Below are 13,604 nucleotides of genomic sequence, written 5' to 3'. Positions count from 1 at the left end.
TGCACAATCAATTGTGTGCTAGTACTGCTTCCCCCCAAATTGTTTGAGTCATTAAAATTGGCATTTACTATTGTGAATTCGAATTTATATTGAATATATAAAACTAATTGAATTTGGATGAAGAGTTTCAATGATCAATTCTACCATAAGTAATGAAGCAGCTTTAAAATAGTAATGTTCAAGCTTTCTATGAGCTAAAAAGTTATTTCTTATGATCCTTATTTTAACTTTTTGAAATGTTGGTTTCTATGTAGTTCAATTTACTGGATTAACGAAATCGATCCATTGCTACCCTGGGATTTTTTCCCCTGGCTGTTTCTTTGCCTGTGAGTGTGGGGTGTATTAGAAGCCCAGTGAGCAACTGGCACTGATGGAAACCTAGTTCAGAATAGAATGTGGATCTCAGCATATTTTGCTTCCTCATTTTTATTTGGGAAAGTTTATGATAGTAACCTGTCAGACAAAGAACTGGCAGGAATCAATTGAATGTCTGCTGTGTTTTCTTTACAGAGTGGCTTCACTCCGCTCCACATAGCTGCTCACTATGGAAATATCAATGTGGCCACGTTGCTGTTAAACCGAGCGGCTGCTGTGGACTTCACTGCAAGGGTAAGAGCACAGCGATGTGTAATGACTTTAAGCATTTGAAATGATTTTTAACTCTCCTTTTTCCAGCATAAGGAAGAGGTTGGGACAGTTGACCTCCAAGGGTTCTTCCAATCAGTGAAAACTGTACCTTCTACTCACCCTAGCGCATTTTCTTGGTTATATAGGTGTGCCAGTTTCCTAGCAGGAAAACTAAATCAACATGGGGCTACCTGGGTGGGTGATGAATAATAAGTGGATATATTGAATATGTGGTTCTAGTAATCATGGTGGGGAACTGCCAAGAGTTCCCCAAGTGGAAATTAATGAAACTGCTAAATATTGTTCAGATGGCACCGAGACTGCTCTCGGGATCAGGGTCTCCACACTAAAGGTGGGAATGTGCTTTACAATATCCAGATGAGGCCCACACTTCCCACCCTTCAGAATCTTTTTGTCTCCTTTACACTTTTAAAATGAGTAACAAAATTCCCTAACCACTCAGGCTCTCATTGAGAAAGAACTAGAATGTCATGTACGCCACCCAACAGCAGCTTGGAGACCCAGACACAGTAATACTGCACTGAACTTGAGGCCTGATCATCAGAAACATCACTGTCAGAAATAGAATTGAGGTTGGAAATAGGAAGGAGTCGCAGCTGAAAGTATGGACTCTGAATTCATACTCCAGAGTTCAAAGTTTGGCTTTAACTTCTGTGCGTCTATAAGTTTCATTTATAAGATGAATAATAGGAATTGTGAAATTTAATAATCATAATAAACTAATAACACCTCTCCCTCAAGTCACTGTGACAATTAAGAGGTAGTACGTACAAAGCCCTGACCACAGTACCTGACATACCATCAATAGCAGCAGCAGTATTATTCTGAACATAACCTCTGAAATATTACTTCTGCTGAAACTTTGTTAGAAGAGGAATGGGATAAGATGAGATAGGGGGTCAGGGCATAATGCCAGGACTAGAAGTAACAGTAATAGAAGTAATACCATTTTTGAAGTAGGGTAGGAGGTGCCAGGCCAAGCATTTTATCTCACTTTTCCTAATAGGAAGGGAAGTGTGATTTACAACTATTTTACAAAAGAGGAAACCAAGGCTTAGAGCTAAAAAGTAGCAGCTCCAGGATCAGAGAGCTAGGCAGTTTGGAAGAGGCAGGATTTCAGCCCCAAAGCTCTTAACTACTCCAGGATTCCATTTCCCTTAAGCAACTTAAAGGAGTCCATTATTCTTATAATTCACCAGTTCTATAAAAATTAATAAGAGCTCAGATTGCACTAATGTAAAGTCTATTTCCTGCACCATTGTCATCAGCTTGTTAACAGCCTCTATCAGTTTCAATGACTTGAGAGTGCCAGTTAGTTCTTTCCACACTAAAGCTTCGTTCTTAGTATATTAACTACATCTTGATGTGGCAGAGCCAAGGCCCACTCTGACTCTTTGAAGGACAAGGCTAAGCACTTCTTTAAGCCAAGTATAAACCAGATATATCAATGTTAAAACTGGAGTTCATTTCATGATGCCTTCTTCTGGCTTTATTTCTATAATACACAGTAAAATTTAAAAAAAGAAAAGAAAAACTCATTAAGTCACATCTTCTAATTAGGACATTTGGAAAATTCATGTCAGGGTAGTATCTGAGGTTGTCTTTGTGCCATTGTTCAGAAATGCTGCTGAAAATAAGTTTGGGGGAATGGTTAAGCAATTTAAAAGAACACAAATTATAGTATTTTCCAACTCCTTCAAGCAATTCCAGAGCATTCATTTACATTAGAACAATTTACATTAGAACAAATGGCGGTGGTAATTACAGAAGAAGCTCATTTATTGATTAAGGATCGCTGAAGACCTTACACTCACATGGTTAACCTTGCCCAGCTCGTCATGATTTAAAATAACCACGCTTGCTTTTGTTTAAAATAGGTTAAAATCCAGACTTCTCACTGACTTAGAAAAGCATTTTTCTTGATCATTCCTAATTAATGAGGCCTTGTAGCCTTCCCTGCTGAAGGCTGTGGCAGAATTTCATTGTACTTACAGGAGACCTCAGCTGTCACTCACACCCAGCAACTTCTGCTTCTCTAAGCAGCAGGTAATGGATGACTTGTTTTACCGTGCTGAGGAGAACTCTCTATTAAGAGCTTGTCTGTTTTAGGTTCCAACCCTGTTGTAACTTGGTTACTATTCATCCAGCACCTACACTTGAATACTATAGAGACTACCTGCTTCCCAATCCCAGCAGGGTCTTTCTAGGTCACAGTTCTCTCAGGAGTGCAGATGTGAAAGAAAGAGGCCCTGGACCGAAGGTGGAATTAGATTCTATCTGCTCAGAATGATGAAGGGAAAATCATTAAGCCTTGTTTGCAAAGAACTGGCTGCAGACCGTAACCATAAATCACAGAACTAAATTTGGATAGTTCTAGGAGATGGTTAGAGTTAAATTTTAAAAAGACAACAGTAGCCGCATTTGTCTTTAGGGATTGTGATTTCTATTTTCTGACTGTGGAAGAGTACACATTTGTTGAGACCAAAGAAGGAAGAGTCTCAAAATTGTGTGCAGCACTGTGGGCTAAGAGTGTGGCCCAGGGAATGGCTACCTGCTAGCAAAGAGACCTGGCGAACAGGAACAAGGACAACACTTCTAGAGTCATTTCCGAAGCAGATAGCAGGCAGAAACAAATGCAGTGTGACCAAAGGGCGCACACAGTAGAACAAATTGCTCTCTGTGATTCCTTGTAGTGCTGGCTAATTTATGCGTCAACAAAACAGATTCCGGCTAGTGGCAAATAAATACCGGCAAAGAGCAATTCCAGCAACTCATTTGTAGTGTGCTTCCCTGTTTTATTAACACTTTTCCTTAGATTTTTGTTATGTCGATTATGATTTCTACATTGTGATTTTGCTGCATATGTATGTGATATCCCATCCAACACCTCCAGTTATTTCCTTTGGATTATCCACGGAGAAGGCCTGTTCATCCTCCTGGGTCCACTGTGGGTGTTAATGCAGTGGCCCCCAAATGCCGCAGTGCAGCGTCAGCAATCCTCATTCTTTGAACTGAGTCTGCCGAGATGGCGTTGACACTCTCTGAATACATGCTCGACCCTTGCTCTCTTAGCAAATCCTTCTTGCTCTGTTGGGGCAGAGAATGTGACTGAGACACACCAGAGCTGCTACTGATTATCATTCCTGTAAGGAGCATTTGTGCACTGGAGGAACTAAAGGCCAAATTATATTATGTGGGTACCTGCAGAGCTCCTTTCATTGATTGAAGAAGATAGATGAATACTTGCTGGCTAAGAGTTTTTTCATCAAATATAATGGACTACCTGACCTAATCTTCACTCTTCCCACTGACCTTTCTCCTGTAAATTATGTTTCGACTTTCCATTTGAGAAGAAAATTGAATAAGCATCCTTTTATTCGTCTTGTTATTTAGTACTTCCTGATTTGACCCCTGAAAGGATTAAGGATTTATGTTTCCAAAAGGATTTCAGGTGGTTTACAAATTATAATATACAAAATAAGTCTTGGAAGGATGAAACAGAGAAAGTGTTACCAAGGAGCTGGGAACAATCAGTAAATACAGCTGTATAATAAATGTAGGTTTTAAAAGTTTTGATACATGTTGTAGAAATGAAAACATGGATTATATGGTTTTCATTCTTTGCCAAAGGAAATGCTATTTCACGTATAATGCTATATGTGAAATAGGGATTTTTAGCATATGAATCTATTGAGAATATTTATATCTTTAATTATTATGCTACAAAAGTCTCAATTTTTTGCTCCATATTGCCTGTAATGCTACATCTCCATCTGTGAAATTACCCTGCCCAGGAAAATTGAGAGACTCTGGCCAGCACTATGACGTTCTAATTGTGTAGGAGAATACTTGGCTTATGTGCCACAGATTCAAAGACTAGTTAGCATACACGTGGATGGCCTTTCCCAAATATAAGACATTTAAACAAGGTTTTGACTGGTACTAGTCTATATTTGGAACTGAAATCATACAAAAGATGGCTTTAAGAGATTTTAATTTAGGGACGGTAGAAGAGCAGTATCTTTAGATATTACAACTACTTAGCCTATTGGTGGAAAAATAAGAGTGTCCCATTTCTGTTCTGCACAAGGGGCTAGTACATGAGCATGTACATGAGCAAAACAATGTTCATGGATAAATATTACCTTAAGAATTTCTTTCTAGATTGAGGTCAACTTTCAGTACTTATAGAGCATTTACTATGAGTTAGACCTGAAGATTCAGACGTGCAACCAACTTACTCTACTATTAGCATTTATTGCTAGTATTCTAGTGGCCCTTGCTCTACTAATTTGTTCAGGCATCAAGGTGCTAAGCCACATAACATCGTCTTTCCCTTAATTTCCCAAAGCACAACTAAATAACTGAAACTTTTTTTAGTACTCAGGATGGAAACTAATGGCATTCTACTATTGAGCTACATTCCAAGCCCTTGCTATTTTTAAATTTTGAGATAGAGTCTTGCTAGGTTACCCAGTCTGGCCTTAAACTTAGTTCTTCCTGCCTCAGCCTCTGAGCAGCGGGGGTTACAGGCAGGACTTTTATAAAAACGTATAGATTGATGAGGAAGTTCAAACAAGAAAGGCAAAGCTAAAGGTTATGTTCTGAACATCCCCCAGGTCCAGACTGTAACTCCTTCCTTGATACCCCAAGTGATCACCCCGCCTCCCCAATCCCTCAGAGACCACTGTATTGCAATCTCTCTTTCACCAGTGGAAACACTTTTTACCATGACTGTCCTAGCCTGAGTCTGGCCTTTTAAACCACCTCTGGGTCCCAATGAGAAGGAAAAACTGTTTACTCCATAGCTATCTTTATTCAGTAGCCACTCACTATTGTGTCTTAATTTAAATTACATTTAAAATTTATGTCTTTGTTATGAATATTTTGTGTTTCAATACCCAATACTTGGCAAGTGGCTACTCTATTAGATGGCACCGATAGGCAACGTTTCCATCATCAAAGAAAGTTATTTAGAACAAAGACACCATCTTTTATTGATATCATCTTTTTTTTTTTTTGACACCATCTATCATGGGCCTACCTTTCCATCTAGGCCATAATTATCTCTAAAAGTATCTTGCCTTTCAAGAAGATGGTTACTCTCTACCCCATATGTGGGCACCACAGTCTGTACTTCCACTCTCAGATCTTAAATATTATGTTATTTATGTGGTATCATTCTTTTTGCATATTCCTTTTGCGTGCTAAGCTCCTTGAAGACTGAGATGCCTTCTTCATCCACCATCTCCAGTTTTCCTTCTGTTTCACAGATGTTCACCTGATCCCTAGCTCTGTGCTAAGGACTTTTTCATAAGAGCTTAAAGCATTCAACCTTTCAGGGAAGGACTTGCTAGCCACAGAGAACTTGTTTCTTAGGGTCTAGATCTTTTTTCAGGAGAGGTAGTTATTTATTCCAGAAAACCATTCCTCTCTGTTCTGTAAGAAAGATGGCCAGACCTTTGCTTTTGGTGCCAGACAGTCCTTTATCTTCGTGTCATGAAGTGGTACCCTTGACATACCATTGGAGTCACCAGAATGTTCAGCAGTATTCCATTTGATCAGAGGGCTGTAGATGTGAAAACATCAAGAAACACTCCCTGTTAGAAAATAAGTGATTAGAAAATGGCATTCCCTTCCTTTCTTCTGCAGGTAAAATTTAGAGTAATGATGATTTTTTAAAGTTATAATGAAGCGTTTACTAAGTTCCAGTTTCTTACTGGGCATTTTACACGCACGCAGCATCTCAACAATCCTAAGAAGGCCAAAGTAGAAATGTAATGGAATGTATTTATAACTCCCTCCCACATCCTGCTCTTCACCTCACTTGTAAGACTTTGAATTCCTCAAGGTCAGACCTGTGTCATCTTACACATTTTCGAATCCCTGGAGTATAGTCCAGCAGTTGGCACTGTAGGGATTCAGTACATATTTATGAAGTTCAAGAATGCAAAAAAAAAAAAAAAGAATGCATAAACATCACTACCAGGTCTCCCTGTCCGCTACTCCTGGGCACCACCAGCCCCTGTGCAAACCAGTCTTTCTCGAGCTCTCGTCCTTTTCCCCAGACTATCAAAACTCTGGTTACTTCAAGCTAAACCTGCCTGAGGTTAGAAGCTGCTTCTGAAAATGAGACCAGCTTCCCTGAGGAAGAAGGAAAATCAGGAGAACCAAGTAGAATTTGAAGATAGTGCACCAAACCCAAGTGTGGAATATCAGATGCAGAGGGGCACGTGTGACCCACAGACTGGATATTTACCTATGTAGATGGCCATGGAAGACAAGCTAGAACAAAGGGCTAGGGACCAAGGGATACTGTTGAAGCCTGTTCATTTCAGGCTATTTGAAGCAGAAGCTCTGGACTATGAATAACCAATCAAGATGACCACCAGAGAATACTTGAAAGTGTTCCTCCAGCTGAGAGAATGGCTGACTTTCATAATAGTTTTATAAGGGCAAAGGGCTTCTGGAGTCTCTACTTTGGGTGGTATAGTGGTACCTTTGCAAATACATTTATTTATTTATTTGGTACTGGGGTTTGAACTCAGGGCCATTTAACCACTGAGCTATGTCCCTAACCCATTACTATTTTTTATTTTGAAACAAGCTCTCACTAAGTTACTAGGGATCTCGCTGAGTTGCTGAGATTGTCCTTGATCCTCCTGTCTCACCCTCCCTAATTGCTGGGATTATAGGCATGCATCACCATGCCCAGAGAAAATACATTTAAAAACTATATTTCCCCTTATTTACAATTCATTTCTAAGTAAAATGAAAGAAAAAATCGCCATAACAATTCTTTCTTTTTATTTGCATATTTACCCTTATATAAACCAAACACAAACATTTCTTTGTACTGATGCATATTTTTAAAATAGTTAGCTTTGCATCCTTGTAGAGGTTCAACAGCATTAAAGACAGACTTATTTTTTTTAAATGCTAACATAAACTTCCTTTTGAATGAAAATGGGGATTTGAGGATGCTAACAAAGGAATACAAGTTATGGGAAAGTAGCCACATGTCTACTACAGTAACTATATTCCTGTTGCCACGGTGGTGATGTCTCCAGAGGAACAAAACCAGTAAGTTTTTGAAAGTATGCAGCAGAGAAGGGACATACAGATTTGCTCTTAGAAGCATACCATGTCATCTCTATCCTCCTTTTCCACTTAATTGCCTAAATGTCACATCAAAGAATAACATCCTATATACATTTTTATTAAAAAATTTATTTTAAATCCATTTATACATTTGATCTTCATAATATCTTCCCATGTGGTTTGGGATCTATGTTGTTCCTCACCTGAAAAAGGAAAGTTTCTAAGTAGCAGCAGCGTGGATTGAGGAGAGGATACTTACTGGACCCCCCGGATGCTCCTCCTGGCTGCGTCACTATCTCTGATGTGGTTCAGGGCAAGACCCTTTACCACCTGGGCCTACAGTTTTCTGGAGAGCCGAGGAGATGCCTGTCAACCACAGGCCCTTCCCCTCTGCCCAACAACCTTGTCTGGTAGTTGGAGGCAAACTTTGACCTCCCTTCCTCACCCACAACCGAGAGTAGGTTCTGTGCAGTGACAAAGTAAACCTCATCAAAGTCATACTGTTGGGGTCCCACAGTGGCCCTATAGCTTACCCCATGTGTTTTTAGACATGCTTCACTTTTATCCATAAAAAGGGTCCAATAATAGTAACTGGTGCATGTCATGGTAACTGAAGGAAGTACTCCCTATGAATCATTTAGCACATCGCTTGACCAAGGACTCTAGGGCAGGAGCTCCAGACACACTTGTGGTTGTAGCTGTCACTACAGCTGACCCACTCATTGTATGGCACTTTAGAGCATCAAACAGATGACCACTCATTGTATGGCACTTTAGAGCATCAAACAGATGATGTCATGAGAGGTCTCTGAAGTACTCCAGGAGGGAGTCAGACTTGATGCTTCCTAGAACGTTTGGGTCATTGTTTGCAGTGGCATTTATCAGCATAAGGCTGGCCTTTAAGAAATGATTATGAGAGCATTGTTTGAGACAGTAAGAACTCTACTAGAGGAAAAAAAATCACAGAGATTGGAAAGTGTATATTTATTTCACTTTTGCTCTTGAACATGTGTCCTGCTTCCTGTGGTGCTGCTGTAGAATTATCGCTCTGAGAACATTTTTAAATGACCCGAATAAATCCTATTTTGAAAATCTGTGAGATAAAATTCTATTAAGGTAAGAGTTAGCAGCACTCACTTTACTCATTTGCACTTTAAAAGAATTATTTATTAGCTGTAGAGTTTTCATGGCCTCCAGTGAGTGCTAATAGCACATGGGACTGCTGTGTCCTGGACTGACCTCTACTTCTACTTAACATTCCAGCACATTTTCCACACTCATCATCATTAGAAGGTTCATTTGGATCCGCTTAGATGTGCCCTGCTCCCTTCCTTAAGCACTATAGGTTCTTCCATAGCAGTGAAATAAACATTGCTCATCTTCCTCTAGTGGCTTAACGAATATACAGGAGGGGACATCCCAAGGGAACAAATTAGAACTTGGCAAAACCAGAGTTGCAAAGGGTAAGCGCCCTTGGACACACGCATGATCATTTATTGGCTCACTTCCAGACTGAAGCAGGAGGTTCCAAGAAAGCATGTTCAAGTAGGGGATCATCATGAATCAACACTGTTGGAAAAACAATTTGATAAAGGGCACTGTGATGGAAACACGGGGATTAGATTCAGTTCCCCAAGAAGATTGGAGCTGGGAGCATATTTCATTGGCAGAGCACGTGCTCGACATGGTGCAAGGCCTTGGGTTCAATGTCCAGCACCAAATAAAAAAAAGAAAATCTGAAGCCCAGATGCAAGCATGAAATGAGGTCCCAGGTGGTGACTCCAGCCCCAGAGCAAATGCCAGGCTGGGCTGAGGGCATCACCCTTGAACCTGCAGGTGGAAGGGAATCATAACTTTTCATGAAGAAGCGGAGTGATGGCAGTACTGTTTGATACAAATTCTGAGACACGTGAAGGGGAGAAGAGTTGTAAGCTGTTACAGACTCAAGTCACATGGGGGAAAAGACTGGGTGGGAAGGAGGGGTATCTCTGACCCTGAGGGTGCCCCTGCTACCCTCCACATTGGCCTCTCGGGAGGCCTGTCAAGGCCACTGGTTCTTGATGGGGGAAGGGAGCCTCACTGTCCTTAGAAGTTTTTGAAGTCAGCCTAGTCCTTTTTGCTTAACACTGTGGCTAGAACATGATAAGAGAGGGCCAAAATGGCTGGGTCTCTCTCATCATGGGACAGTCCCATGCAAATAACAGCGTCCCAAAGTGCCAACGATGTCCTGCTGAGACATTCTAGAATAAACGTCTCTTTACAGATAAGAGTTGGAGTGGTGGGATGTCCCAGGATGGGGAGGAATGGCCTAGAAGTTCACGCTCAGTCTGAGGTTGCTCTCGGGGTATTGCCTAACACACCGCAGTGACGCACTATTTAGCTCTCCCTACTGAGACTTTGAAATGAGGTAGATAATTTGGAAAGAACAAAACCAACGATGTCAAATTCATATATAAGACAGTTGACATCGTTGGTTTTGTTCTTTCCAAATTATGTCTCTTTAGGAACTTTAAAGACATTGTTTACATTTCTTGACATGTTTAGAACTTTGGTAAGCATTTAGTTTATCTGAAGATCAAATGAAGGCAAGGTTTCTGAGAAACTAACAGTTTCAAGTTAGCTGATGCCTCAAGAGTCTACAAGAGATGGTTTACTTTCTGGAGGGGAAAGGAAATTATTTCATGCAGAAAATAAGGAAATTCTGGGTGTGTCAAAAGTGATATAGGAATGTGGAAAATTTCTAATTGTGAAGTCCCTTAATTATAGAAAATCTCATATCACTGAATCAATTCACTTCAAATAATTAAAAAATATGAAATATTTTTTTCTTAACACGTAGAAAGCGTTAAATATGACTGAGTTTTAAATGATTCTCAGTTCGGTTACTATGTCTCCTTCCTCATACATATTTCTTGCTGGGAAAGATTTTTTTTTTATAGTAACACACATAGCAGGCAACTTTGAGATGAACAGTAATAGCAACATTTTAATGAATGCAAAAGAAAGTCATGAGTTCTTACCTCAAATGACAGTGTTGAACTCACCACTCTTAGACATTGAATATTTTTACTGGTATTGAATATGTTGTTTCTGTTTGTTTGGAAATAGTGGGTCAGCAGCAGCGTTTTATGTAGAGAAACTATGCTACTTGGATTCAGAGCTTGAACTAATATCTGACAAAGTTAGGAAGATGCTATCTAGATATCTTTTCTCCTCTGTGACCCCTAGAAAGAGTCTGCACATCTTATGGAATCAGACAGCTCAGGGTAATATCTGCACTCTAACATTTTCTAGCCAGCTTCACCTTGCCTGTGAGTATGAGTTAACAGTATCTATTTCATGGGTTATTATAGAGAAAAGATAATGTATGTTTTCTAGGGCCTACACAAAGTTGGTTGTTTTGTCCCATTGTGATTGTTTGTTCTCCTATAAAACAAATAGTTGCTTGGTCTCAGTTGGCATCAATTTTATTTTTAGCAGAACTCTTCACAGAGTAAAAGGCACTTCTGTTTCACCCTTCAACACCTACCCCACAACATTTTTCATTATTTATGGATAATGGAGATCCTGAAATGTAGCCTAAAAAATGTTTGAAAAGCATCTACTGAATACCCATTAGGATGGCTACTGTCAAATAAAATAACTAGTGCTGACAAGGTTATGAAGATTTTAGGAGAACTCTTGTACACTCTTGATGGGAATGTAAAATCATGCAGCCACAATGAAAAGTTTGATGTTTACCTGGAAGTATTGTTTGACCACTTAACTTCTGCATATACACCAGGAAAAACAAAAAATCAGAGTCTAGAGAGGTTTGTACATCTAGATACATAGCAGTATTATTCACAATAGCCCAACGGTAGACACAACCTAAGTGATCAACAGTGAGTGAAGAAACAGAATGTGATGTTTACATGTCAGAATATTACTCGGCTTTTGAAAAGGAGGGAGATTTTGATTCATGCTATAATACAAAAGAATCCTAATGGTAATTGCAATAGGTTGAAGAAGGGGGAAGACAAATTGGGGAATTACTTCACAGGTATAAAGTTTGATTTCTCAAGATGAAAAGAATTCTGAAGATTGTTTATACAACAGTGTGAATGTACTTATTGCTACTGAACTGTATACTTAATGGTTGAGATAGAAGTTTTAATTTATGTGTGTTTTACCTAAAGCATACTTTGAAAACCACTAAACTAGATACCTACAAAGATGGAATCATCTGTAACATCTCCAAAGGTAGAAGAGAAATTTGTATTTGAGGGAAGAGGTCCAAGACCAGCTTTGATTCCAGTGTTTCCATCTGGCAACAGCTGGGATTATATGTATGAGCTGATTGTGGGGATGGGGAGCAAATGTTGAATATTTACTCTAAATAAGACCTGCCTTCCTGCACTGCTAAACCACTTGAAAGAACCAGAGGAAAACCTGACTGTGCCTTATCTAAATTGTTGATGAGCGCCCCTATATATCTGAGTGGAAGCCTCTGACAGTATTAACGATGACTAGCCTCAGATTATCCTTAAAAGAAAATAACTAAATCTCCTGAGTTTGGAGCAAAATAGATCCAACACTGAGAACCTGATTTCACAACAAACATTAAATATCCAAGCATCTGCTGCTGCCTGGGGAGCCCAACGCTATCAGGTGTCTCATCAAATGGGATTTAGTGGGTGTCCCTGGAAGGAATGAGGTCAAGAAAGTGTCAGTGGAGTTGATATCTTCCTTCTCAGCCAGGCTGGTATGGACTTAATCTCCTTACCCAGAAGGCACAGAGAGAAAAGGTGTTGGAGGATAAGCAAACAGTTAGCAAAACTGGAGAAGAGGTGAAAAAAAAAAAAGAGCATTTTCATTATCTGTGAAAGAAATCCCATATTAGTTAATTGAAAATTCATAAAAAGGTAAATGGATATTTATTTAATAACAATAGCAGCCACTTTGGTCCATACAGTATGAAGGAAATTTCCAAGTTTATTTTATACTTGTATTATTAACAATAGACCCTCTAAGTAGAATTTCTTTCAAACTATAAAGGCTGGGGTGTTTTCTTTTATATATATTCAATTATTAGAAATTTTTAGGGTATATCTTTTAAATAGCAAATTCTTATCATTCAAAGCATCTTTGTTTGCATAGATGTTATGCATTTCTTAAGGCATGAAAATTTAGGCATTCTCATAGAAAAGAATTAAGTTCTGATACCACAACATGGATGAATCTTGAAAACATTGTGCTAAGTGGAAGGAATTTGTCACAGAAGGCCACATAGTATATAGTTCCATCTAGGGGAGAAGTTCAGACTAGGAGAAAGTTCAGACTACAAAGAAAGACAGTAAATGTGTAGCTAAACAGGGGTTTAGGGTACTTAAAAATAAATTACTTCTTAATGTTATGGGATTTCTTTTAGGTATGATGAAAATGTTCTAAATCTAGATAATGGTGATTTGTATAACTAGTAAGTACACTAAAAATCACTGAAATAATTGAACACTTAAAAATGGTAAATCTTGTGGTACATCAATTATACCCCAATCAAGTTATTATAAAAATAGACTAATAAAGCATTCTTAGTAGAAAATAATGAAAATTTATGGAAAAATAGTCCAAACTCTTAAGGAAATTTTTTCTACATCGTATTAAAATCTGTATGACTGCTATGCCAGATGCAATGGTACATGCCTGTGATCCCAGCTACTCTGGAGACTGAGGCAAGAAGATCACAAATTCAAGGGGCAAAAAAGAAATTCCCAGCCTGGGCAATAACTTAGCAAGACCTTGTCTTGAAATAAAAAGGGCTGTGAATGAAGCTCAGAGGTAGAGCACCCCTGGTTTCAATCCATAAGTGTGCAAAT

General features: G+C 39.1%; 1 protein-coding gene across 1 annotated transcript in view; it reads left to right on the top strand.

Moving 5' to 3' along the window:
• The window catches only part of Ank3 (ankyrin 3), a 323,355-nt gene that overhangs the window by 114,545 nt on the left and 195,206 nt on the right, over positions 1 to 13,604 (top strand). Inside the window, exon 7 of the mRNA XM_077799312.1 lies at positions 511 to 609. Coding sequence (XP_077655438.1) covers positions 511 to 609 — 99 coding nt within the window. The remainder of the gene's footprint in view (positions 1 to 510; positions 610 to 13,604) is intronic.

Source organism: Urocitellus parryii, chromosome 5 (genome assembly GCF_045843805.1).
Source record: "Urocitellus parryii isolate mUroPar1 chromosome 5, mUroPar1.hap1, whole genome shotgun sequence".
Taxonomy (NCBI): Eukaryota; Metazoa; Chordata; class Mammalia; order Rodentia; family Sciuridae; genus Urocitellus; species Urocitellus parryii.
The sequence above is the reverse complement of the archived record's forward strand: the minus strand, read 5'-3'. Positions and strand labels throughout refer to the sequence as shown.